Raw genomic sequence first — 24942 nt, 5'->3', positions numbered from 1 at the left:
GCAAAAAATAACTAATATTTAGTTACTACTAAATAGCGTATTGTGGAAAACAATAAGCTATTTTTTTGCAAAACAGAATGAGTGCAGATATGTGAGCAACACGTTGTATCAGTATTAGTGGCTTCAGTGAGCTGCTTTCCTCTACACATTTTTTTTAAACGGGGTTGTAGATTTCATACGGCTCTCAATTCATGCTCAATGAAGAGAGACACAACAGCAGAAAGCCGACTTCACAAAGATCTCATAAAGATCAGCTTGTGGCAAAATGCCAAGAATCTGTAAGCGCAACCTGTTAACGGCGGACGGTGAACATTTAAAATCAGCATTTCCTCTTGAGCCTCACCTGTAATAAATACCGCCCCAGTTCGATAAATGCTGACTTAAAGGAAACGTGGTGTTTATTTATTTTAATGACAGCCACAAAGTGTCTCGGCTTTGTCACTGCAGTGTGTTTTTCGGGCTTTTGGAAGAATATTTCCATTTATCGAGCTCCGCAGACAGCAGCCTGTTGCGGATGTTTGTCTTGACCTGCAAATACATTAACTATTAGGCTTTAAAAGTGATCGTTGATAGCTTAAAATAGCTTCAAGCAGCAAATCCCATTGTGAAAAGCATGCAACATATTTTTCGCTGCTCTCTGTCTGTCTCTCTCTCTGTCTCTCTCTCTCTCTCTCTCTCTCTCTCTCTCTCTCTCTCTGCTCATCTGTGTGCAGCGCATCAGGGCAGAACTCAGCCGTGCGCGGAACAGAGAGAAGAGTTGTAGACGTGACCCAGAAATGACATGCTGTCGTGTAGATACGATCAATAACATACGGCCGTTTAGTTTGTTTAATAATAGAAGGTGTAGACCTGTTCTATAGGAATTATTTGCGGCAACTAAACTTATGTTTTTTGGGCCCAATTAAGTGAGATTGGACATTTTCCCACGGCACACCTGACGCTCTCTCACAGCACGGTGGTTGAAAATCACTGAGTTAGATAACACAAATGCAAGAGTTCACAGGTAGTGAAGAAAGTGTTTGCAATAAAGGTAAAGAAATATCCAGATTTTCAACTGTTGAAATTAAATCAAACTGTTAAATCAAAATTTCAAAACCATCATTTTTTTTGGTACTGTGAACAATCCTGCATCAAGTTTTGCGATTAGAAAGCAGTTGCCGTTACTCTACATTTGGCATGTGATTTCAGTAGCATCTGGAAAACAGTTCAAGTTGAAATCACAATTTAAAGCCACCAAGATGTAGCATGCTGAAAATAGCAACGGGCCTGAACCCAGAGAGACTTGGAGAATAGAGTCGGTGTCTATGAGTCAGTGCTGCCCAGTCGATGTTAATTAGATTATTCTGAAAAAACTGCACAAGGAAGATGATTATCTGGGCACCAATGTAATCGGTGTTGTTAGCCCTGTCTGATCGTTCCCAACTTTCACGGTCCTTGTTGTATCACCCTCTCTTTATTATCTGACAGGCCCCAGAAAGCCTTCTGGAGTCCCTGGAGACCCACCTTAACACGCTGGAGGGGAAGAAGCCGTAAGTAGCTCAATATGTATTTATAATTTATATATATCTGCAAGCCCTTTCCTGTTTTAATCGTTTACCAGCAGTAACACAGAGCTGAAGCTTCAATAATCCCGTAATTATACAGTTTAATGCTTCTTGCCATACTGAAAAACATGTCTGTAGTGATTTGGGCACCTGGGTTTGTTGACTCTTTCCTCTTTGTGTTACTGCTGTGACTGCTCTATTTCAATTTGTTCTTTCTCCTCCCACGTTATTTCTCTAACGTGCCATTTCTTCTGTCTTTCCTCAACTCAGAGAAGACAAGTAAGTATTCTCTGTCAACGAGAAAAGGACTTAAATAGTATTCATACCATTGTATGTATTGATAAATACTTTTTTGTTCTCCAGTTTTCAGTGAGTCTATAGAAATGACATCCGAGCAAGCGACTGACATTTGTATTGTTGCGAACAATACATTTTGCTCAAGAAGCTTTTTCTATAGAAAACACTTTTTTCTTTTTATCCTGTTACTCGCGTGACAGGATATGTGTGACCTTTTTAATAATTTGCATCACTGTTGCCATTGTCACAAACTGCAACAATAAGCCTTGCCTTTAAGTTGACGCCACTACGAAAATTCATCTTTTTAATCATTTTACTGCACACTGCCCTTTTTTGTAAATAAAGCTTCCAACGCATGCCATTCAGAAACATTCAGCTCCCGCTTTCTATCTGCAATGTTAAAAAGCGAAGCTTTGTTTAAAGAGGAGCAGAGGCCGAGATGCTGTTGCTCAGCAGTGCGCCGTGGGTCTGTTAATTGCAGATGTGTACTGAATGTGATCACTTTGAAATGCTGGCTGCCTGAAAAACAGCAAAGTGATAGTTAAGTTGTCACTTTGCCTCCAATCTCAGCAACAGCCATTAGGTTTCAGCATGTACATCATTACACTCTTTAACTCATGTGCTGTCATTGTTTTTGCAGGTCGCCCACTAAGGTAAGGATAATTTGACTTCCTAGGAGGAGATTAATTGTGAATTCATGTGTTGAATCACATCAGCTTACATAACCGCGTTGGGCACCGTGTGACCGAGGGTCTTTCTCTGCAGCAGGATGCGACAGCCAACAACAGCTCGCCGCCGCCGCCGCCGGCTGCTGCCGCTGTTGCACCGGCCAGGCGTGCGCCTCCCGCTCCTGGCGGCGGGCCCCCTGCTCGCCCCGGGCCACCTGCCAAACCTCCTCCGCCCTCTGTCACCCCCACCGTGCCAGCCCCCACCGCCACCCCGATCAGCAAGTAAGAGTCACTCAGCGATATTTCAAAATGTTTGGACTGAGCCCCGCATCAACAATACATTAGAAATGAACTGCCTCTGTCAACAGCTCCCTCTCGTTCTCTTTCTTTGTGTTCAGTGCTCTTGATGATGGGTTCTTGTTGGATCTAGACCCCATGTCCTCATCATCAACAAAGGGCGCAGCAGCGATTTCCTCCATGACTGGATGGGGAGGTGAGAACGTTCAGCTCTACCAGAACCTGATTGTTGAGACCCGACCTGTGTGATGGGACCTTTGTTTTTACTTTAAACGTTACAAGAGAAGACCGGCTAACGCTGAGTGGGGAAATAACGTTACTACGACGTCAACAGGTTTATTTTGTCTAATTTAATGTGTTCCTCTAAATAATAATGTATTGGGCTGATGACATGCTGCTTGGTTCAGAAGAAACACTTACTAACGATTGCAGCTTCTTCTTCTCCTAATAATAGATATTGATATCAAATAGATATTGATTGACTAAAACTTTAATGTATTTCCCCCCAAAAAAGTTAATTAAATGACATGGCGAACTTAAATTCCATCAAATGTTTTGTTCCGTTAACGACAAACCATTTTACTTGACACTAGGACCATTTTCCAAAGGATTAGAAAATGAGGTCCCTGCAGAGCGATTTTCATATCACAGTCAAATTAATGGACACTTAATGGAAGAAGATCAAATCCAAAACGTATGCTTTGGAAAATGGTTGGCAGTAATATCAATCACAACTTGGAGTAAATGAGCTGAAACAATCTTGACTGTTGTCTTTTGGAATGGCTCCATAAAAGACAGTAAGAAGTGGTACCCTCGTTGATGCCTTTTTATTGGACAATGTGGTTTAAATAAGAGAGCATTTTTCAATATTAAAAAAAGGCTGTTGCTTTTTGGCCAGCTCTCTGTGTAGCTCCACATCTCCACTGACAGCCTGAAGATGGCCACAGTCCAACTAAAATAAATGAAGGAGCTTGTAGCTCTATTGGGCTTTACCACCAGTCCATGTCTGCTTTTTTGCCCCTGACTCGTCCTCTATAATGTTGGCAGCTTGCAAATTTAAATATGTCTACATTTTATCAGGTCATTTCCATAGTTTAAAATCATTAATTCTCTTTCACCTGTCTCTCTCTCTATCTTTGTCTGTCTGTCTGTCTGTTGCAGATCTCTTGGCTGAGGGTGAGTACTCTGTTTTCACTCTGACTGATAGCTTTTCACCTGACTTTCTACCTGGCATTCTCGTTGTCTTTGCTTCAAGCTATTTCCACCTTTAGCACCTGCTAAGCCTGCCTCTTTTTTTCTTCTTCTTCATTTTTTCACACCGCCGTCTTCCTCCTCATCTCCCCTTTCTTCCCATCCTATTTCCTCTCTTTTGGGGGTTGTGACCGGGTCGTGGCGTTTGGATTACTGGGTTCATCCACATAGCAGCTCCGTCTGCCACTGACGAAGCCTCTGAAGCTCTCTTAGCGGAGGGAGAGTCTCATGCCGCTGATGTAGTGGCTGCTGCTCCTGCACCGCCCGCGCCCAAAGCCCCCGCCGCTACCGCTGCCGCCCCACCGGCGCCCACCTCGCTGCCCGTCTCCGCTCCCGCCTCAGCCGCTGACATGGACTTTTTCGGAGGTCAGTCTGGTCCTAGACAGAATGTAGACTAGGGAAGCAAGCACCTTTATTATTTTGTTATTTACAGATTAGTTTACTTTGGTATGAAGTTAGTATTTAGAGGATTAGGGTTAGATTATCCTTCCCTAAATTTTGCATTATAACCACTGATATATTGCTAAATTTGAAGACCCGAAAAAGTCTACAGGCTTTCGTCCCATCAGATTACACATTTATGAGATGTATGCAATGTGATATATTTGATGCAACATACAACACTTGAAGATCCTGCTAGAAATAAGGATGAACATGTACATTATGACATTTTAGTAAGCAGATGGCTTGAGTGTGCCCCTCAAGTATTACACCATTATATGTGAGCCACAATGCTAAACGTCTATTTGAAAACACAAACTGTTGTCTGATGGACTTTCCAGAAACCTTAAAGACTCTTCCTACCATCTGGATAACTGTTGTCTGCTGCATTCTAACGTTTTTCTTAAGTTGCATGTAGTCATACGGTACATGACATTTTTCCTTGCTCTTTTTTCAAAACACACAAAATTATTTTGTATGAAAGTATAAAGTATTTTAATGAAACTATATACGAATATATACCAAAGGAGGTCCACTTTTTTTTATGAGGCAGTGGACATTTTTTTCATTTAGTAACTAAAGTCTTCAAGGATTCTGGAAATATCTTCAGAACCGCAATAAGTGTTTTTGAATGGGCTTCTTTTCAAAGATAGACCGAGGGGTGTTTTTCAGCTGTGACTCACTGTAATGGTCTTATATCCTCACCGATTTCTAATGTTTTTACACCATGCTTTGTTACAACCATGTCCACTAACTAACCTGCTGACATACCGTCAAGCACGGCATGGAGAGCACAGCAAACTGTGCATCATTTGTGGCGCATCCCAAAAATATGAGCCTGAATTGTGGATTACTTTCTCTGGGGGTTTTTCGAGGCTGCATAATTGCATAAAAGAAAAACAACCCTCTAATGAGTTTTGACACTAATTTACAAACATTCACCGGAGTGTTTTTTCATAATCTCATGCGCCTCAATAAACACACTGCAATGTAAGTAATCTGCTATTGTGCTATTGTGAGTATTTTAGGGATTTGTAGCGTTTTGCTTTTTTTTTAATTCATCACCCTTAATGACCCTAATGGCCTACTAACAGTTTCATAAATATGTCAAGAAGATGAGTAGCTGGATTTCATTTGACTATATTTTGGCCTTATCATGCTAACCTCAACCCCATCATTCGAGAAGTATCTGCTGAAAAGAGACAATTGAGTTTGTCAAAGAGACACTTTGCCTCGTCCATCCCTGAACTTGACATTTCCCCTCTTGTCACAGAGTACAAACAACTTGTGACAACTCGTCTCATTTCACAAACCCGCACAGGTGGTGCACTCACTGAATGCAGCATTATGCAGCCCTTCAAAACGACTCCGTGACCGATGCTCCAATCAGATCCTCCGCTACAGCGACCTGGGCTGCATATTTCTTGTATTCTCTGCTTTTTCCTGATGCTGACCTCTCATTTCTGTTTTCCTGTTCATTCCATCTGTTTACTCATCTTTTGTTCTTTACATCCATGTGTCTGTCGGGTGTTATGTTTTTTGCGTTCCCGCTGTTTTCGTCTGCAATACCCTAGATGCGTTTGCACCCTCCCCAGGAGACGGTCCTGCCGCCGTGGCCGCGGGCCCCGCTGCCGATGCGTTTGGTGGATCTGGTGGGTGACAAAACGGCCTCTTGTGTGTGTGTGTGTGTGTGTGTGTGAATGTGAAAGCTGTTGCTTTTATTATATCACAGCTGCTTCTGCTTCCATAGGAGACAATAGAGCAAACCCAAACAAGGGCCTACTGTCTCACCCTGAATCCTGCAGTCATAAACCCTCTCCTCCCTCATCTCAAATACTCTTCTTCCTCCTAATATTCAACCGCTGAATACTGTGGTAAAAAGCACAGTGCAGCATTCAACTGTACTGTAGTCCCAGAATGGATACCATTATTTATTTTTTAACCTTAACCCTTATACTACCTGATACTAATGATTATATTAATCATTGTTGAACCTTTTTTCTTTTGCTTCTCTTTTTTAATAACTCCATTTAGTCTCTCTCTTTGGCCTTTTTTGTCGCAAATAGCTTATTTTTTTTTATAAATGAAATGCACTCCCTTCTGGTACATCTAGTTTGTGCATAACATACTTAACCACAGCTGTTACATAAACAGTTGTAGTTCATTTAAAATGCTTCGCCATTTACTTTATTTTGCGCCCAGACTTGACCTCCAGTGTTAATCGGTGTAGAAAGGACAGACCTGGAAAACTTCTCCAATGTGATGCGGGTATACTAGTAGGCTGTATAAGTGATCCACGTGTCCCCTACTTTAAATCACTGTGGCAAAACACATTCGTACAGAAATGCATGGTCACCAGAAGATGAATCCGATTGACAATGGTGAGTCCCTGACTTTTCATGTTGCGCCGCCTTTAGGTCAAAATTTGTATTTGACCAATCGTCTGTTTCAGGATCAAATACCTGCAAAACTAATTACATTCCATCAACCTTTGCCTTTTCTGATTATTAGCTTTTGCTGGCATGCCTTTTGTTTAGCCTAAACTAGAGACGATGGACATCCGTGTGTTAGCATATTTATTGTGAGGTGCACATGCTGACTTTAGCACTCGAGTTAGCTGTGCCTGTAAAGCCTGACAGTCTTGTTTTCTGTTATTTAGATTGAATACATAGTCAAATGTTTTGTTAACAACAAAAAAGTAGCCAAATGACAGAGAGTATGAAGGGCGACAATATCTAATGTTTTTTTTGTACTGTAAACATTATTTTAACTGTAGCCTTGGTGAGTGAAAAAAAACACTGGATTTAGCTACTTTTAATAGCATGAATGGAAGTGCAACGAGAAAGACGCGTCGCTGCAGTTCTCTGTTTCTGGGTAGTTGAACTAAGTAGAAAGTAGTTTCTTTAATCACTTTTATTAGGTGCAAGATCTCCACTCTTATAAGTATGTGATAGTTATGTCCTTTTTATTCAATCTTAGCAGCCCAATGCTAAAAATGTACCCGGGACACATGGATCATAGGGTGATAAATTGAAAAACTAATCGACCAATGGGCCAGTCTACCAGAAGTTGTACTCCACTACCATCTGTAGTCAGATATGAGTTCCTGAAGAGAAGCTCACCACTGTCTGCTGAAGTTAATGGGTGTCCGTGTGCTTGGTTTACTTTCTTTGTATCTAACCCTGGTTTGGCGCTTCAGAGGCGTCTCGCCTCATAAAAATGCTTTTTACAGTGTTTGTTGCTTTAACAAACCCTCAATCATCCCCTTCCTCTTCCTCATCCACCACCCCCTTCCCTTCTTCTCTAATCATAACACCCCTCCCCCAACCCAACCCAACCATCAACACCACCTGCTGCTCTTCCTGAAGACCCCTTTGCTACGACGGAGGGGAGTGGGGCCATGGCTCAAGAGCTGGACCTGTTCGCCATGATGCCAGCCGACACGGGGCCCCCCGTCGTCACCCCTCCCACCTCTAATGAGGCGCCGACCATCGTCGCCCCCATCGCTGCCCCCGCTGCCCCCACCCCTTCTTCCACCACCACCACCACCACTACCACCACCAACACCACCACCACAGAGTCTGCAGCCGCTCCGACTCTAGATATCTTTGGTGGTAAAGTCCTCTCGCTCTCATTATGCCTCTCACTGCATCGCCCTGCATTATGACGATGATGATGATTTAGGTTTTGATAATGATGATGACTGTGTTGCTCTTGCTAGTGATGATGATGATGACAGTATGTCAATGATCCTGCCCGGTCCCTGCATTTCAGATTTGTTTGTTCTTTATTTTCCATGATGTCTTTCCTTGAGATACAGATCATTTAATCAAGTTAATCAAGCAACTTGACCTCCTCTGCAAAAATGTTATATTGAAAAAAAATCAACAATGAAATCAATTGTGTATGCCATTGTACTTTTGTCCATTAGTTATTTATTGTTTTGGAACTAAAATCTCAGTGTTAATTTGACCTTTAGGGACAAAAATTTACTTTTATCTCTTTTTCTTCTCAGAGGTTGCTCAACTTGTTTTGATTATTAACCAAACACTAACAGGCAGACTGCCAAATCTAGAGGGAAGAAAGTAGTTTTCTTCTCCTGCTTGTCACCAATGTTTTAGATACTGACTGCTGAGAATGCTTTATTAGCTTATGCACTTCAGTTAAAAGGGAAAATTGCTCAATGTCAGAATTCATATGTGCCCAGCAGAACCTTCAGGTCAAAATTTAATTCGTCCAAACTTTTTTTTGCCTTTTCTGTGACACATTCACATCAGCCTCAGCTGTACATTGTGTTTTGTGCCAATTTGCTAATGTCAGCATGCTAACAGGCTAAACTCTGGTAAATATGACTTGCTAAACATTAGCATTTTAGCTCAGTCGCAGGTGAGCATGCTAACGGTAACGTTTAGTCAAATCACTGATGTTCAGCCTCAGAAATCTTCATGCTGAACTTTAGCAATGTACCCTTTTAACTTTTGCACTGTTTCCTTTTGCATTGCACCATTATAATAATCAAACTATCTGCTGCTCTCTCTGCTTTCCCTCATCTCTCTTCTTAACTCATCATTCTGTTTGCACTGGACTTGAACTCTGAACGTACATATGATTGTGTGTCCTTGTTCTTAGATATGTTTGATTCTATGCCTGAGCAAAGCCCTACCACAGAATCCAAAGCTGCTACCACTCCTAGCGTAGACCTTTTTGGTTCAGGTACAGGAGTCGATATCCATTTATCTGTGTGTGGAACCTTTCTCATCTCTTCCGGTTTCCATACGTCCACTCCTCTGTCGACTGTTTTCTCCCCCTCTTCCCCCACACACACGTCTTGGTTTGTCCCCCATAGTGGTATGAGAACTGTGCATGTAACCCACTCGTCAAGTCTTGGAATGTCCTTGTGGCTGCTTTCTATCCACGCTGTCTTTCTCTACCTGCCACGCTAACACTTTTCTTTGCTCCCAAAACCTCCATGGTTTCTTCTTTCTTTCTTTCTTTCTTTCTTTCTTTCTCGTATTCTGCCTCTCTGCTTGCACTGGTCAACTAGACCTCCCTGCTGTTTCACGCGGGCCTTCTCCTTTGCCCGAGCCGGTTCCGCCTGGAGACATCGTGACCGGTGAGTTAAGCTGCTTTATCTCTATTGCATCTCTCTCCTCCCTTTTCCTTCTTTCACAAAGTGCGCAGCCAGTCTCAACTTATCCTGACGTGGCTTTTTTTGTTCTTCCTTGCATGGTGCATGGTGTCACCACGCACATGCACACCCAGTCCTGTACTCACTATTGTGTATACTACTATACACAGTTGAGATGCAGGGAGGCCTGCTTGATCTCTGTATGTCCGCTCGCCTTTTTAGAAAGGGCATGAAAGTCCACAAGCAAAGCATTCTCCCCCTTTAGAAATAAAGCTGATCACTGATCAATGCGGTCACATGAATTCAAGAGTAATTGAATCCTCTACTGCTTCTGTCTCTCTGCCCTTCTCACCGCTCAGACTCATTTGCGTCTCCAGCTCCTGCCGCCGGTGACGCTTCCGCCTCAGATTCGTCCCCAGAGGACCTCTCTCCTCCCAAAGCAGAGCCAGCACCTGTCATTGACCTGCTGGGTACTGCACACCACCGAACACACATGCCCACATCTCTTTACGGCAGCATTTGCCGCATGATAGTTTTATAACTGTTGCTGCATTTTATAATTTTACTTTTTTCTCAGTTGATAAAGTAGGTTATTGATTGAATGTTTGTACCAGTGAGGCTGATAGTGTCCAGATGTTGTGATAGACTTGTTCAGTTTAGACTATTTAGCGGATTATATTGTAGTATTCGGCAGTATAGCCACTAGTTTTTTTTGCTCAAATTTACCGTACTGGACTATAAACAAGAGGTGTTCATCTTCTCGTGAAGATTCTTAGCGTGGCATGGCTCTAATAAGTCAATGTCAGCCTGTTTGTCAGTCAGTCAGTCAGTCGGTCTGCCACTTCGTTCCAAATCGGAATAATCTCAACACCTACTGGATGGATTGGCACATATTTTTAGCAGACATTCATTATTTCCCAGGGACGAGCCCTTGAACCCATCGTCAGGTTGGCATCTTTGGACTTTTGGTGAAATATCATCATGGGATCACTATGAAATTTGTTGAAGATATGAAAACTTTTTTGGACAGGCATCGGACCTTTTTTATTTTGGGAATGATGGGAATTATTCAAAAGATATGTCGATATATTGGGCGTAACTCAGGAATAGGTTGGGATGATTTTGGGATGATATTTGAACAGAAATCAGATTACATCTTTTTGATTTTCTTGCTAAACCGTTATTATAGGAAAGCGCCTGGGGAAACTTGTGCTGCTCTCATAAATTCAAACAAAGGATGTTGCGACTGATGGAAAAGGAGGGTGGGGTGTTAAGCCACAGTGATGATAGTAATGGTAATAATAATAAGAGAGAGAGATTGTCCTCAGCAGCAGCTGGGCCTTACGTGCATACTAGACGTCAACATGATAGAAAAGGTCTCATCGAGAACGGAAATATATCTCTAACCACACTAAGCTTTAATTTATTTTTTATTTCATGTGACTTTCATGTGAGTTTTGTGTTATGAAGATAATATTGTCTCCTACCTCCTCATTGTGTCCCAGTGGGTGGTCCAGGGCTGACCTCTCACCCCTTTCTGCCCTGCATGCTGCCTTGTGGATAACTGGACGGCCCTGCAGACTCCTTCGGCAGTCCTGTGGAGGAGACGCAGAGCTCTGCTCCTGGAGGGCCTGGCGACGATCTGCTGGGAGGTGAGTCTCCTTCTGATAATTTTTAATGGGAATTATGGTTGTATTAGAAAGGCTTATGGGACCGGCAAATCTTGATAAGGTGTCCACAGTTTTGCAAAAGGTTTATAGGCAGGAAGTATTGATGGAGATGCATTTGCCAAATGAATAATGACACAGACTTGGCAGGGCTGGTTACATTTTTATTACACAGCAGTTCCAAAGTGGATTTGGACTCATTTGGAAATGTCTGCAGAATGTCTGTCCAACACGACTACCTCGGGATGTCAAAGCCAATTTCTGGCCCATCTCATTTCTGTGACTGAACTGCAATAGTTCACGAATGCGATTGTCATTTTTGTTTACATCTTTAACACACACACACACACACACACACACACACAATACATGCATTTCAGACGAGACACAAGATAAATCTGAGACATGAGATGGTTAATGAGGTGGGAAAGACAAAGTTGTCTTGATTATTTTTATTATTTTGTATTTCTGCTATTGAATATTCCATTAAATGTTTGGCAAAGCATGCAGATTTTGTAATCTATTTTCTTTTTTTGGTCTACTGTTCACTGTGCTCTGCTCAGATACTGTAATACATATCATGGATTCCACTTATTGTTCTTAATAAAATCTGGTGTTGTAACTGGTTTGGTAATGTCTTATATTCTGTCCAGTGTGCTGTGTGCTGATACTATTTGCTGCTGCACTGACCGGCTTTGCCCACAGGGATAACCCAAATTAAATGTTGCTTCCGAGATGTCCCGCGTGCCATCTGTTATGTCAATAATCATATTTAATATGTGTGCCTTGTGGAATTAGGGTGAGTCAGAAAACAGTGCTACATGGGATATCACAGTCCTTTCTGTTATCCCCCAGGCCTGATGTCGCCCACGCTGGCTCCCACCGCTGCCCCAGCTCTCACTCCAGCCTTGGCTCCCATGCAGAACGATCTCCTGGAGTCGGGCTTTGATGCTCTGGGCTCCCTCACCTCTCCAGCGCCACCTGTACCTGCTGTGGTACCAATGGTACCTGCTGCACAAGATCCTACACTGGCGCCCTCTGGTGGCTTTGATGCTTCAAGTAAGTGGATCATGATGTGTTTTTTTTCTCCCTGTTTTTATTTTAGTGATTTGTCTCATTGTCATGCATTCTGAAATATTAGAGAATCTCAATGAGTATTTTCTTCATATTTGCACAGGTCATCTGCTTGATGCACATTAATCTGCACTGACTCATTACAACTGAGCTACCTTAACCATGACCTGTAAACTCTTCCTGCTGAGAGCCTGACTATAGTGCATGAATGACACACTGACATGTGCTGCTGCCACTGTCCTCCACTTACGTCCAACGGTTGTTTCTGCGGACTGCTTAACTCCTCAGCGCGGTTGACTTTCTTGCAATGATTTTTCTTTCTTGCAATGATTTTTCTTTCTTTTTCTTCTTCGAAATCTCTTATTTTGTACTTCTCACACTTTCACAAATGCTGTGCTTTCTCCACCTCCTGCTCACCCCACCACCTCTCTGCAATCTTTCTTTTTGTTTTTCTTTCTGTCTTATTTGTTCTTTCTGCTTCACACCTTTTAATCTTTTGCTTCATTTAATTTCCTACTTCACCCCTATCCACATCCCTTCCACTCTGCTGGGTCATTGCTTGCTTCTTCTAATCTGTAACCGGTGAGTTCCACCCGGCAGTGCGTTGCAGCATGTGCAGTTTGGACATGTCTTCCCTTCTGCATCTTTGCATGTTGCAGTATGACCCCCCCAATTGTCTCCTGCATGAGACAAGACCGACTGTATTGTTGTTTATTTCCCCGTGGTCATTCAGAGCAGTGGCTTTCATTTTAACCACATGCCATCAAGGCCCAAGTCTGCAGTCTAGTCTGAAGGTTTTATATATTGTATATTTTCTGTATGTGACCCATCAAACAGCATCACATTGTAGTGAAAAGCCTACAAACACAATTTAATGTGTTTTTATAACATGGAATCTAAGTGGTAAGAGGCGGAAAGTTCTGCTACACTCTCTATAGTTGTGTAAGAACTGTAAGATTTTTTTTTTAATTAAGCCCTGTGTGAAGCCTAGTGGATAGCAGCTAAAAGTAATGTATAAATTGTAAGCTAAACATACTGGATAAACAATCTAAATATAAGCTAGCTAAAAGGGCTTGATAAGCAGTTGAAATAGTAGCTTAAAGTAATGGATAAATAGTGAGCTAAAAGTAATGCATTAATAGTTAGCTAAAAGTAATGGATAAATAGTGAGCTAAAAGTAGTGGATTAATAGTTAGCTAAAAGTAATGGATAAATAGTTAGCTAAAAGTAATGGATTAATAGTTAGATAAAAGTGATGGATAAATAGTTAGCTAAAAGTGATGGATAAATAGTTAGCTAAAAGTAATGGATAAATAGTTAGCTAAAAGTGATGGATAAATAGTTAGCTAAAAGTAATGCATTAATAGTTAGCTAAAAGTAATGGATAAATAGTTAGCTAAAAGTAATGGATTAATAGTTAGCTAAAAGTAATGGATAAATAGTTAGCTAAAAGTAATGGATTAATAGTTAGATAAAAGTGATGGATAAATAGTTAGCTAAAAGTGATGGATAAATAGTTAGCTAAAAGCAATGTTTACATTTTTAGCTAAAAGTAATGAATAACTAGTTAGCTAAACGTAATGGATAAATAGTTTAAATAGAAGCTAGCTAAAAGTTCTTGATTAACAGTTGAAATATAACTTAAAGTAGGCTCATGATAAACAGTTAGCTAAAAGTAATGAATAAACAGTTGAAATAGTAGCTTAAAGTAGTTAGCTAAATGTGCTGGATTAATGGTCGAATTGTGAGTTTAAGCTATTAAACAGTGTAACAAGTTAGCTACAACTTTATAGATAAAAATCAGAAATGGTTGAAATGTTCAGCTTCTCAATCGTGGTAGTTAAAATACAAACTTGGCAAACAGACCTAAACATTGACATTTTTAATTGCACTGTATTAAGACATCATTGCTATAACATCCAGTTTAAAATGAATTCAGATGAACATATTTAAAAGGTGGTGTTACTTTGGGGGTACGTCAGACAAGGTTCAGGGCCATTGCCTTAGTGAATACACCCCCAACCAACTTTCAACAACATAATGCTTCTTCAGAGGTTAGTTGGAATGACAACCTGTGAACTCTGTGGTCTTGATGGCACCTGGTTCAAAACCAGTGCTTTGTTCCAAAATCAGCCCCTTTAAGTCCCTGAGGTGTGACTATGTAAACTGGTTGAGCAACTGGCCAAATGAGTGCAGTTGCTGTAATTACGTCTCTTTTTGAATGCTCAAAACATATTTACAGTAGCGTCCTGCATTGTGCATGCGGTGCACAGCCGACTACTCATGCTGTCACAGCTGGATTGTCCCCTTCACTGTACTTAAACTCCTTGTCCCCTTAACTAGATCAGGGATTTGCAGGTTTGTAGTCCGTGTTGTTTCTCTGACGTCTCGTCATTTCCACCTTCTCCCCAAGTGTTTGATGGATTAGGCGACTTGCTGATGCCTTCCATAACGCCCCAGAGCACCGGGGGCAGCACTACCGGAAGTACAGCAGGAAGCATGGGACCGCTTGCCGCAGCCGGAGGCATCGCCGCTGCCCCCTCCGCTGCCCCCTCCGCCACCCCACCTCCCACGAAAACCGTCGGAGGGGACCTGGACTCGTCACTGGCCAACCTGATTGGAGGTAGACTGCAGCTTTGTTTGTCTGGAGCTCAGCCATTTCTGTTTCTAATTAAGTATAAATGTACCTCTTCTTTCTTTCTTCTGTTCAGACCTTGGAGTAAAGAAAAAGTAAGTGTAACTTCTATACATTTACTTGTGTAGGCTTTGACATGTATGCATAGCTCCCACCGAGCTGCAATGTTTTGGTTTTTGTGAATAACTAAATTGGGAACGCGACACACTCAAGGCCGATCAAGAAGATCAAAACTTTTAGTTTGCATCTAACCTGAATGTTTTTGTGAGCTAATTTCTTTGGTTTGATTTTGTTGCATCATAGTCACCACATTATTAAATATTCCACAGCTATCTAGATACTCTAAGAGGGAATACTATGTGAGGAGTGTGACAGCAGTAGTTTGATTTTGTTAGGACTTCTTTGGAGCAAAAATGTAAGTCTTATCTAACAGATTTTCTGCAATCACAGACCGACGAATAGCACAGTAGAGCCTGAGGTGTATCCTGTGTTTTGATTCTCATTAGGGACCCACAGAGTGAGAAGAAGCTGACAGGAGGGGCCAACTGGATGCCACATGTAGCTCCCACAAGCTGGGCTACACCAGGAGCCCCCATGGTAAGAACAGCATCCACACCGCGCCCCCTGCCGTGACATCGCACTTCATCCAAAAAGAAGCTTTGCTGCAGACAAGGAGGGGTGGCTGTGGCTCAGGCAGAAGAGCGGTGTTCGATCCCCGGCTCAGCACTCCACTTACACTGATCCCCAATTTGCTACTGATGGGCAGGCCAGGACCTTGCATGGCGGCTACGTCTCCATCGCTGTATGAATGGGTGAATGAGTTGCACATTTGAAAGAGCTTTGTAAGGTAGAAAGGAGCTATCACAAAGATAAAGATGGCAAAAGAAAAGTGCTATCATTTAGAATTCACAAAGGCTCTTCTCCGTGTCCCTCTAGGCTGGAGCCGCCCCTGGAGCTCCTGGGGCTCCAAAAGCAGCCATGGTGCCACCAATGAGCGCACAACCTGGCTTTGGCTTGGTGAGCTTCATTTCATGCACAGAAAGTTCTCTAGAATTTAAACCTTGAACCTTTGATCAGCTTTTAATCAGCAGGATAGACCTTTGCAGTTTACATTTACGACGGAAGATGATGGTAAATCAGCATCGCCCTGAAAAGTCTACTGCATTATCCCTGTGTTACCAGCCTCCTGCTGGAGGGCCTGGAGCTCCCATGATGCAACCCATGATGGGGCAGCCAATGATGGGACAGCCCATGATGAGACCTCCCTTCACTGGGGTGGCTGGAGCTGCACCCGGAGCACCGGTAACAAACCACCCATAGTGAAGCCCTCAGTGAATGTTGTCGTAAAAAGCTGCTGCAATTTCTTATTCTTCTTTTTCTCAGATTCCTCCAGGACCTGCAAACCAGAGCCCCAAGAAGCCAAAGGACCCTTTGGCAGATCTCAACCTCAAAGACTTCTTATAACGCCCCAGGTGGGAGCTCTGAGCAGTACATGCAGTGTAGTATATGCAGTATGGCACAACTTCAGGGGGACTTTGGTCCATTAACTTTGTGGTGATTGATGTATAGATGTGGTGGATAGAAGGTGCAAATCTGTGCAAAATACAGACTTGAGAAATGTCTTCAAACACAGACAAAAAACTTGCACCTTATTACTCACACTTTTCATCTAAATGGAATCATTGAAGTCAACAGTCTCAGAACTATTTAGATTTGAACGGGTCATTGGCTACTAATCCGTGCTAATTAACGGCACAGTGTGAAGCATTTAGGGGGATCTATTGGCAAAAATGAAATATGATGTTATTACCAGTGAGTATGTATTCTTTAGTGTAGAATTACCTAATTGTTTTGTTTTCGTTACGTTAGAATGAGACGTTTTTTAAATCTACATATATAGTGGCTTCGCTTCACGTAGCCGACCGCCAAGTTCCTACGGTAGCCCAGAACAGACAAACCAAGCTCTGGCTCGAGACAGGGACATTTGCGTTTTCTCGTCAGAACATTATAGTTCTCCTACATGCTTGGCACACAAGAAAAGTTTATGTTCATTGCAGTACTACACACTGGACTTTTAAGGGACTGTTTTGAGTGCTTGAAAACCCTTTTCTAAACAACACCAGTATCAGTACTCATGGAAAAAACGTGACAAATAGGAAATCACTGTCTGTGAGCTTTGTATTATTTAAAATGACTCACCTCATGACCTCATGACCTCATAACCTCATGACTCTGATGTTGAAATGTTCTCTATTTCCTGTCTTCCAGCTGCTTTCTCCTCTGGAGCAGGGCCCTCTCACATTTTACCTGGTGTCTGTCAACATCTCAGGATGTTCAGCTAGAGCCTCTTATCTCCACCCCGCTCATCAACACCCCAACCTTCTCCTGTGTGATGTCGTAGCACAAACTGTGAAAGTGAACCCTAGCGGATTATATATATATATATATATATATATATATATATATATATATATATATATATATATAGATATAGATGTATATATGAGAAAAAAATACAAGTGTGTGTGCTTATGTAGATGTACTAATCTTTTGTCTAAACAAAATCACTCAAAACCCAGACAAAAAAAAGTCCACAAAAGTAAGTGAAAGAAAGTGAAGGCGTATATGTTTAGGTTTCTTTCCCGTGTTGAATGATGGATGTGCTTTGGTGTCCTGAGCCCCACCCACCACCCCATATGTGTCCCCACCTCCTCATTAAGGGGGAGGAGCTCTTCTTTGTCCCACTCTGATTGGATAAGAGTGGTAAACAAAGCCCCGGTAGATTCTTTTGGAGAAACCTGTTGTGTGTTGTTTACAGAAAGGTCCTCGTTGATGTACATAGATTTCTCTGGCGTGGACCTCTTCTCTATTCTGTATGTCTGTTGAAGAGAAATATAAATGTGAATCTGACATGAAATTGTAAGAAGTCGTGTGAGTATTTCCCATCATCTTTTGAAAGTATTTGGAAACAAATATGACTACCGCTACATGATTACTGTATATTTAGAAACAACTTCCATGGGCTTCTGAATCATACCAGACCAGCAAGTAATCCTTTTTATTAGTTTCTTTTTTTTGTACTTGTGGCTTATTTTTCTATGTTTCTTTATTTGTCCCGTGTTAAAAGTACATGTTCTGTTTCTGTTAGAATGATCCTCCTAAAACTGCTGTGGATATTTGCTGGCATTGCTATTAAAGAACATATCTTACAACTAACTCCCAGAGAAAATGCTTTAGTTATTCGTCAGAGAGGTAAACCCAAACTGTCCCTCAGTATAACTGTATATGTTTCTACCTGCGGTTGTGAATCAACCTATGTGGATATGTCTGTTGCCTGTGCTCTCATTATAACTGCGACCAGGTCAGTATGATCCCTTTTGTATTTAGAGTAGAAGATTATTCTGTTGCCATACTAAACTCTATATTCAGACAGATTAGATCAAAAGATTTCAAAGAATAGCAGACAACCAACATGGTGATCGAGCAGGAAGGACTCAACAAACAAAGTTCTGTTTACACTCACTGTCTCTCACCAAATAAGCTTTGGGTGCGTCACCGAGGACCAACACGTGATGAATGAGTTTACTTCCTCATGAAACATTTGAAAAGCTCATTTATTTTGTGAAAACTCTGAAACCTACGTTTGATTTCTGTCTGAACATAGTTTTTGACGAATTTGATCATTGCTGACCTTTGGCCCATTGTCAGTTGAAGAGTACATATTGTCAGTGGCCACAGGAGGATGCCACCGTCCGTCTAGCCGCGATCGTGTCCCCCAAAAGCATCGTAACTCAAAGCTCCTCTGTTCCCGCAGACTAACATTGGAGTCAATGTGTGGATATGCATGTGGACAGCGGCTGTGTAACACCAGGGGCCCCGGTCCTGTGCTGTAAACAAGACTAACGTGAAGCCTGCTCTGTGTCGTCTTTTCAATGCACTGAATAAGCAATTGGTTTTGAGAATCTGATATGATTCAGAGAAAAAAAACAACGGGAGATTATTAACGTTTTTCATGAGTGAATTATCAAAATTGTATTTTTGTTTAGTTGTAAATTTATTTTATTTATGATGGCCCCGCCCCTGTGCATGTAAGCCCTTTGAGGTGCAATAAATTCAATGACGGATTGAACTGACCATGATGAGGATTTCTTTTCTTCCTTATTACAACGATTTTTAGACGTGTCAGTTTGAAGCTGTATTTCATGAATTAAAATACCAAAACATCAACAGTATGTTTATGACCAAGACCAGATTGCCAGTTTGGTAAAGTGGATAAATGCCCCAGGCCCTCAGGGGCCCACTTGTACAGTAGATATACTTATAAAAGGGCCTTGTGTCAAAATCCATATTCCCTAAATACAATTGATTTAACCACAAACCAATTAACACTGCATCTGGCTGTATTAGGGAGCTGCCATGTATAGTCTGCTGTGTAGACTGTACTAAACATATATTTTTGCCCACTTTGATCAAATGTACAGATGTTTATTCACACCTCCAGCAGACACAGAACAACACTTTCTGTCCAGCTGACTAACATAAGTCCTCATCACCTGAGAGAAATGTATCTCTTTAGCTGCTAAATGCTCCACTATGAGCAATATGGTACTGGACAGATAGCGCACGGTGGGTTTATCAGAGCTTTGAGCCAAAGAGTTCATTGGTATTTGATGACATCTTTCACATTAAAGAAATATGAGATGTTGATTAGTGCCGCTTCAATGGGGACATAGATAATGCGCAGCAGGCCAGAGGTCAGAGGCGTCAAAAGGGGCCCAACAATACATTTTGCACCAAGCTAAAAAAATATGAAGCCATGCGGTTCAGTGGCTTGACTTGACACGCATTAGTTGTTTTTGAGTATGTTTTTGTGAGTTGAACAGTAAATTCAATGGTACAGTTACTGGGTCGCACAACAATTGTTGTCCGCAGACAACAGTGTACAATAGTAGAAATGATTCTTTGTAATCCGGATCGTCACAAACACACAAACACACACACAAGTAGTAATCTTGGTTTAATGGTTGGTAGCCTTCAATCGGCATCATTGATTTCAGGTATTTGGTATTCAAAAAGATACTCGCATGAATTTTTGGAACAAAAACATCAACTTGAAAGGTAAAAAATATCCCAGATTTAGATTTGTTATTTTATAACAGTATTGCCTAGGTAATCTCATTTAACCCTTAGAATTAGAGAAATCTCAACAGCTCAAGTAAATCAATAAATGGTTCAGTCCCCGTCTTAACACAACCCCAATATGTCGCCTCACATGAAATACATCGTTACAGTACTGGGCTATCAAAATATATTCTGATAAGTCTCCCCGACCCTCCCACCCCAAAAAAGTGTACAATCCATAAATTAGCACCACGTCTTCTGGATAAGCACCGATATAATTATGTGCACAACAATGAAACCACATTTCACTGTGTTGCAAGAACAGAGAAAAGATCACAAATGACGCACAAATCGGAAAAAAAACCCCAATTATATCCAGGAATCATGAGGACCCTTTCTCTATTTAGATGGAAAACTGTCTTTTCATAAAAAGGTAGTTGTAACAAAAAAAAAATCTAGATATACACAATGCAAAACACCAGTTCCACCAATTAAAAATGCTTATAAAACCAGGTAACTCAATATCGCTGTATAGTTAATTTGTCAAAACAAAAGTTCCATAAATTTCTTCTGGGTCTTTTGTCAAAGCCATCTTTACAGTGGTGGAGAAAAGCTTGAAAATGCAGGTCAAATCTTTAAAAAATAAAAAAAGAGCAAAAATTGAAAGCAAAACGGCAGATCTGAACGATCTTAAATACATACAATACATATTTTTTTCTTGGTTGTTTTTTTTCAGAAATAAATTAGAAAAGCTGAAGGGCCACAGTTCTCTTGATGCGCTGACGAGTTCTTGTTGTTGTCAACACTGAGTCTGTGTGTGTGTGTGTGTGTGTTTGTTTGTTTGTTTGTTTGTTTGTGTGTGTGTGTGTGTGTGTGTGTGTGTGTGTGTCTATTGATGTAGCAGGAGGCACAGGAGGTAAAAGGGAAGCAGGAAGAGGAGAGGCAGTCGCCGCGGCCCCTGGTGGGTGATGAAGGGTGAGAGTATAGGTAGGGTGTCCCTTGCGCAGAGAGAGGTGCTGGTTTAAGGGGGCGGATCCTGTGTTTTTCTTAGGCTACCTGGCACTCACTCGAGTCCCCGTGGACCCAGTAGCAGATCTGGGCATATTTGAGCGGCGTTATCCTCACCGCCACGTTGTAATCCTGCTGCATCCCGTTCCCGTTTACGTCCACCCACTGGTGACCGGAGAAAACCCCAATGATCTTCCTCGTCCACTTCTTCTGGCCAGGCTCTTTGAGGCGGATGTAGATCCCAGAGCCACTGGAGCCGGGCTTGGCGTCACAGTACTGGTACATCAAGTCGTTGGACTCCTCCGAGACGGAGCAGAACCGGTACACCAGGTTGCCAGGACGGTCATCATCAAAGCCAGAGAAGTGGATCCTCCCGGCTGGGAGCTTCTTCACCGAGGGGATAACACCCAGATCCATGTGCTTGACCTTTGGGGCTTTCTTCAGCTCCAAAATAGCATAGTCATAATCCGCAGCCAGTCCGTCAGACACACCTTTGAACCAGCCCTTAGGCACCTGGGTCTTCTTCACCCCGGTCCACCGAAAGGAAGGTTTCCCTGATTCCGCACTTCGCCGACTCCTGGTCTTTCGACCTTTCCCTTTCCCTTTCCGGTCCCCTTTCCCTCCATTCTCTTCCTTCTCCTCCGCTTCCTCTTCATCCTTGTCTCCCTTTCTCCGTTTACCCTTTCCTCGCCCTCCTCTCCCTTTGCCACCTTTCCCTCGTCTGGATTTCTCCTTCAGAATTCCAACTCGCAGTTTCTGCACCCCATCCAGATAATCCTTCCCGTCGTGGATGCAGTGGGCAGCGGTCAGCACATGTCTAGGCGACACGAGAACCCCGGAGCATCCTGTGGAGATCTTAACGGTGGTGGAGAAGGGATATTTGGTGGAGAACTGCTTATCTGAGATGCTGAAGCGGGTATCCGTGCCGTACACCTCGCGCTTCTGGCGGGAGCTGGACGAGATGTTCCCGGACCAGGCAGTCACCTCGTTGAGGCCCTGCACGGAAACTGAGGTATACGTGCGCGTGCCGTTCTCGTAAACCGTCTCGTAGGACAGGAACTGCTCCAGGTCATCCAGAGAGGTGGCGGGGAGGCGGCGCTGACACTCGATCCCACAGGTGCCGCTCAGCTCCAACTGAGAATGGGCTGAAAAGTTTGGGCTGCTAAGAGGCACAGTGCGTCTTTTCCTTACCAGAGGCACCTTCCACTGTGGCCAGGTGTATTCGTCGTCCACTGCATTGCCTTCAGCGGCTACAGCCAGCACCACAGCCAGCACCGTCACCGGGAGCAGCACACACAGGGGTATGGGGCCCATTGTTAAGTTGGGCCTGGCTCTGGAATATAAAGAGAGAGAGGAAGATTTAGGGACACCTTGTAATAGAGGTGGAAAGAGATTCAAATTTAAACGTATTCGCTATCCATGGCTCTGCGAATGTCAGATGGGCGGCTAGTCAACCACTTTGGTCCAAAGTTCATTGAAATATCACAAGAACCTTTGGATGGATTTACATAAAATATCTGTTCTCTAACTTTTCCTCTTGCACCTTCATGAGGTTTGCGCTTACTTTTTAAAAAATGAGCTGTCTGGTCAACTATAGGATGGATTGCCATAACATTTAGCAGTTACCCGTCCCAGAGGATGAACCTTACTGACATAAGTGACCCCTCACATCTCGCCAGGTCAAGGTTTTTCTTTATCCAGTGAAATACTTCCATATGTACTAAATGGATTGCCACTACATTTGGTACCCAGAGGATGAACCCCAATAACTTTGGTGTTCCTCGGAAGTTTCCTCAAGCGCCGCCATGAGGTCTATAGTTTGAAGTGACATGTCTCAACAACTATTGACTGGACATTACATGGCACTCATCCATGTTACCCTCTTTTATAATCACTTTGGGCACCATCTGATATTACCTCTTACATCATCATCAGGCTCTTTGCCTTATTTCACAATAATCACATCAATCACATTACCATTCAAACAGATCGGCATGCCATTGCCCCACCTTTCATAATTCCTTGATAATATTCCTTCTGCAGCCTGTTGCTTATTTGCACTGCTTCCTTCTGTTAAAAGACCAGCTTGTCAGCTCAACAATCTAAGACAGTTTTCACGTCATAATCGCAAAAACATTTTTTTTGAATTGGTTTGTCACACTGAGGATTCTGCGATTCTTGCTTGAGTACTAAGACATTAAAGGGCACACACCGCTTCTTCTTTAGAATCTTAAAACCGGCTTTTAACAAATGCAACATGTGGGAACACTCAGATTCCCCTGAGCTGAGATGTTGAGGCCTCCAGGTCGAGAGAACAAACACAGACCCATGTATGGCCACAGGGAGGCAATGCAGCCCAGGATATTCGAGACATCTGTTGTGTGACAGCACAACACACTCATTATTGTCCAGTTTTTCTTAAAAGAGCATCCATACTCGTTTCCATTATGTATGTAAAGAAATAGCTTTCTCTGTGAAACATATAAAACATTAGCTGTGTGGTTGAGAGGAGATTAACGTCCTCTGAGTCTTGCTGGAGGCTGCAGGCAGCGAGGATGAACCCCCGAACCTCTGAGTGGGCTGAGACAGTGGCTTGGAGGTTTGCCACAATGGTTAACCTTCTCCCGCAGTAACGACCATATCTGGTTTCCTTCTCTCCACTCCGCTCCTCGTTGTGCATACAAATGACATCAAATAGAAAGGCTGCGTGGACTGCAGACAGCCTGCTGGTTCATGCTTGTACTGTACGTGTGTGATGCCGCCAATAACCCCGATAAAGCTTTAAAACATTCAGCAGACCATCACTTGACTACAGAGTCGGAGAGCTCGGTCATGAAGTCACAGAGGGAGAGGAAATCATTTGGTTGTCGTTCATTGAGGAGCACTGTGGCAGGAGTGCAAATCCAACAGTCGATTTCAAACAGAAGTCACAGTGATTGCATTCACTTTGGTGTATTTTTTAAGGGGGTTAGATGGTGTGTGACAGACAGACTGACATCTGGGGAATCCAGATGAGATCAATGAGATGTAAGTGCAGCGTGAAAATGAGTCTGTGACTGCTTTGTCAAAGCTCCATGTAGATGCACAGCATCTCCTGTGGACCATTTCGATGCATCCTCCTCCTTTACAGAGATACTGCCCAAAACACCTTTTTTTTAAATTTGAAACTTCCAAGAATAGTTTTTCATTTCAATTTTGTTGGCCAGTAAGTGCATTGTCATCCAACTGCAAAGGAGAACATTCGGCTTAAGTTTACCACAGAGTCCAATAAAACATGCCCAGTGGCCAACATCTAACCAGCCCCAAGCAGACGGTGATAAAATACAAGCCCACAGGAGCTGTAAAACAGCTTCAATAAATGAGAATACAAAACTGACATTAAGTTTCTGTTCAGCTTCACACTCCCACCGCCAGACTCAGACATAACACAAATCTAGAAGAGAGCCTGCAATTATATTCAGCATAAAGTGGAAACTGATACGCTGCCATGATGGCGCTTGGTCACAGAAGGCGCTCATTTGAACAATTTTTCCACTGCAGTCAGCTGAACAAGAGGCCGTGCCCCGTCTCCATCCCACAGCTAGATGCACCCAGGAGGCAGAGTGGCCAACGGATGGCGCTATATATATATTCTCAAGTGTTCGTCTCCAACTCAAGAAGCATGGATCACCTTCTATTGTCGCGTTTAATGAATAAAAAAACTATTGTTTCATTCATGTTGATGGGTTCACACAACATCTTCATCCCAGGCACACAGTTTCCAGTGTGACAAGCAAGGGGAAAAACGTTCCTGTCAGTTCTTAACAATAAT

General features: G+C 42.5%; 3 protein-coding genes across 3 annotated transcripts in view; 2 read left to right on the top strand and 1 right to left on the bottom strand.

Annotated features, from left to right (window-relative positions):
• LOC306745116 (clathrin coat assembly protein AP180-like) overlaps window positions 1-1533 on the top strand; it is a gene marked incomplete at both ends in the record, with an annotated part of 28604 nt that extends 27071 nt beyond the window's left edge. Inside the window, one exon of the mRNA XM_079227852.1 lies at window positions 1468-1533. Coding sequence (XP_079083978.1) covers window positions 1468-1533 — 66 coding nt within the window. The remainder of the gene's footprint in view (window positions 1-1467) is intronic.
• Window positions 1534-11198: 9665 nt separating this feature from the next.
• LOC306745115 (clathrin coat assembly protein AP180-like) lies at window positions 11199-17353 on the top strand. The gene is made up of 9 exons (XM_079227851.1): window positions 11199-11278; window positions 12149-12352; window positions 14781-14990; window positions 15079-15097; window positions 15509-15599; window positions 15939-16019; window positions 16185-16304; window positions 16386-16474; window positions 17271-17353. The coding sequence occupies exons 2-8, from the start codon at window positions 12154-12156 to the stop codon at window positions 16464-16466; spliced, it is 801 nt and encodes a 266-aa protein (XP_079083977.1). The 5' UTR covers window positions 11199-11278; window positions 12149-12153; the 3' UTR covers window positions 16467-16474; window positions 17271-17353.
• Window positions 17354-20365: 3012 nt separating this feature from the next.
• On the bottom strand, window positions 20366-22445 carry prss35 (serine protease 35; the record flags this gene model as incomplete). Its single annotated transcript, XM_079227514.1, has 1 exon — window positions 20366-22445. One exon carries the CDS (start codon window positions 22443-22445, stop codon window positions 21171-21173), a length of 1275 nt encoding a protein of 424 aa, XP_079083640.1. The 3' UTR covers window positions 20366-21170.
• Window positions 22446-24942: the final 2497 nt, after the last annotated feature.

Source organism: Taurulus bubalis (genome assembly GCF_910589615.1).
Source record: "Taurulus bubalis genome assembly, chromosome: 12".
Lineage (NCBI taxonomy): Eukaryota > Metazoa > Chordata > Actinopteri > Perciformes > Cottidae > Taurulus > Taurulus bubalis.
Note: the sequence above shows the minus strand (reverse complement) of the source record. Positions and strands in the feature narration are given on the sequence as shown.

What these genes read in the sequence shown, in the direction of transcription:
- LOC306745115 (XM_079227851.1), top strand. Translation starts at nt 12,154, where the DNA reads ATGTCGCCCACGCTGGCTCCCACCGCTGCCCCAGCTCTCACTCCAGCC. An exon ending in TGGTGGCTTTGATGCTTCAA is followed by an intron (nt 12,353 to 14,780) that starts GTAAGTGGATCA and finishes CTTCTCCCCAAG; the next exon opens with TGTTTGATGGATTAGGCGAC. An exon ending in CTACACCAGGAGCCCCCATG is followed by an intron (nt 15,600 to 15,938) that starts GTAAGAACAGCA and finishes GTGTCCCTCTAG; the next exon opens with GCTGGAGCCGCCCCTGGAGC.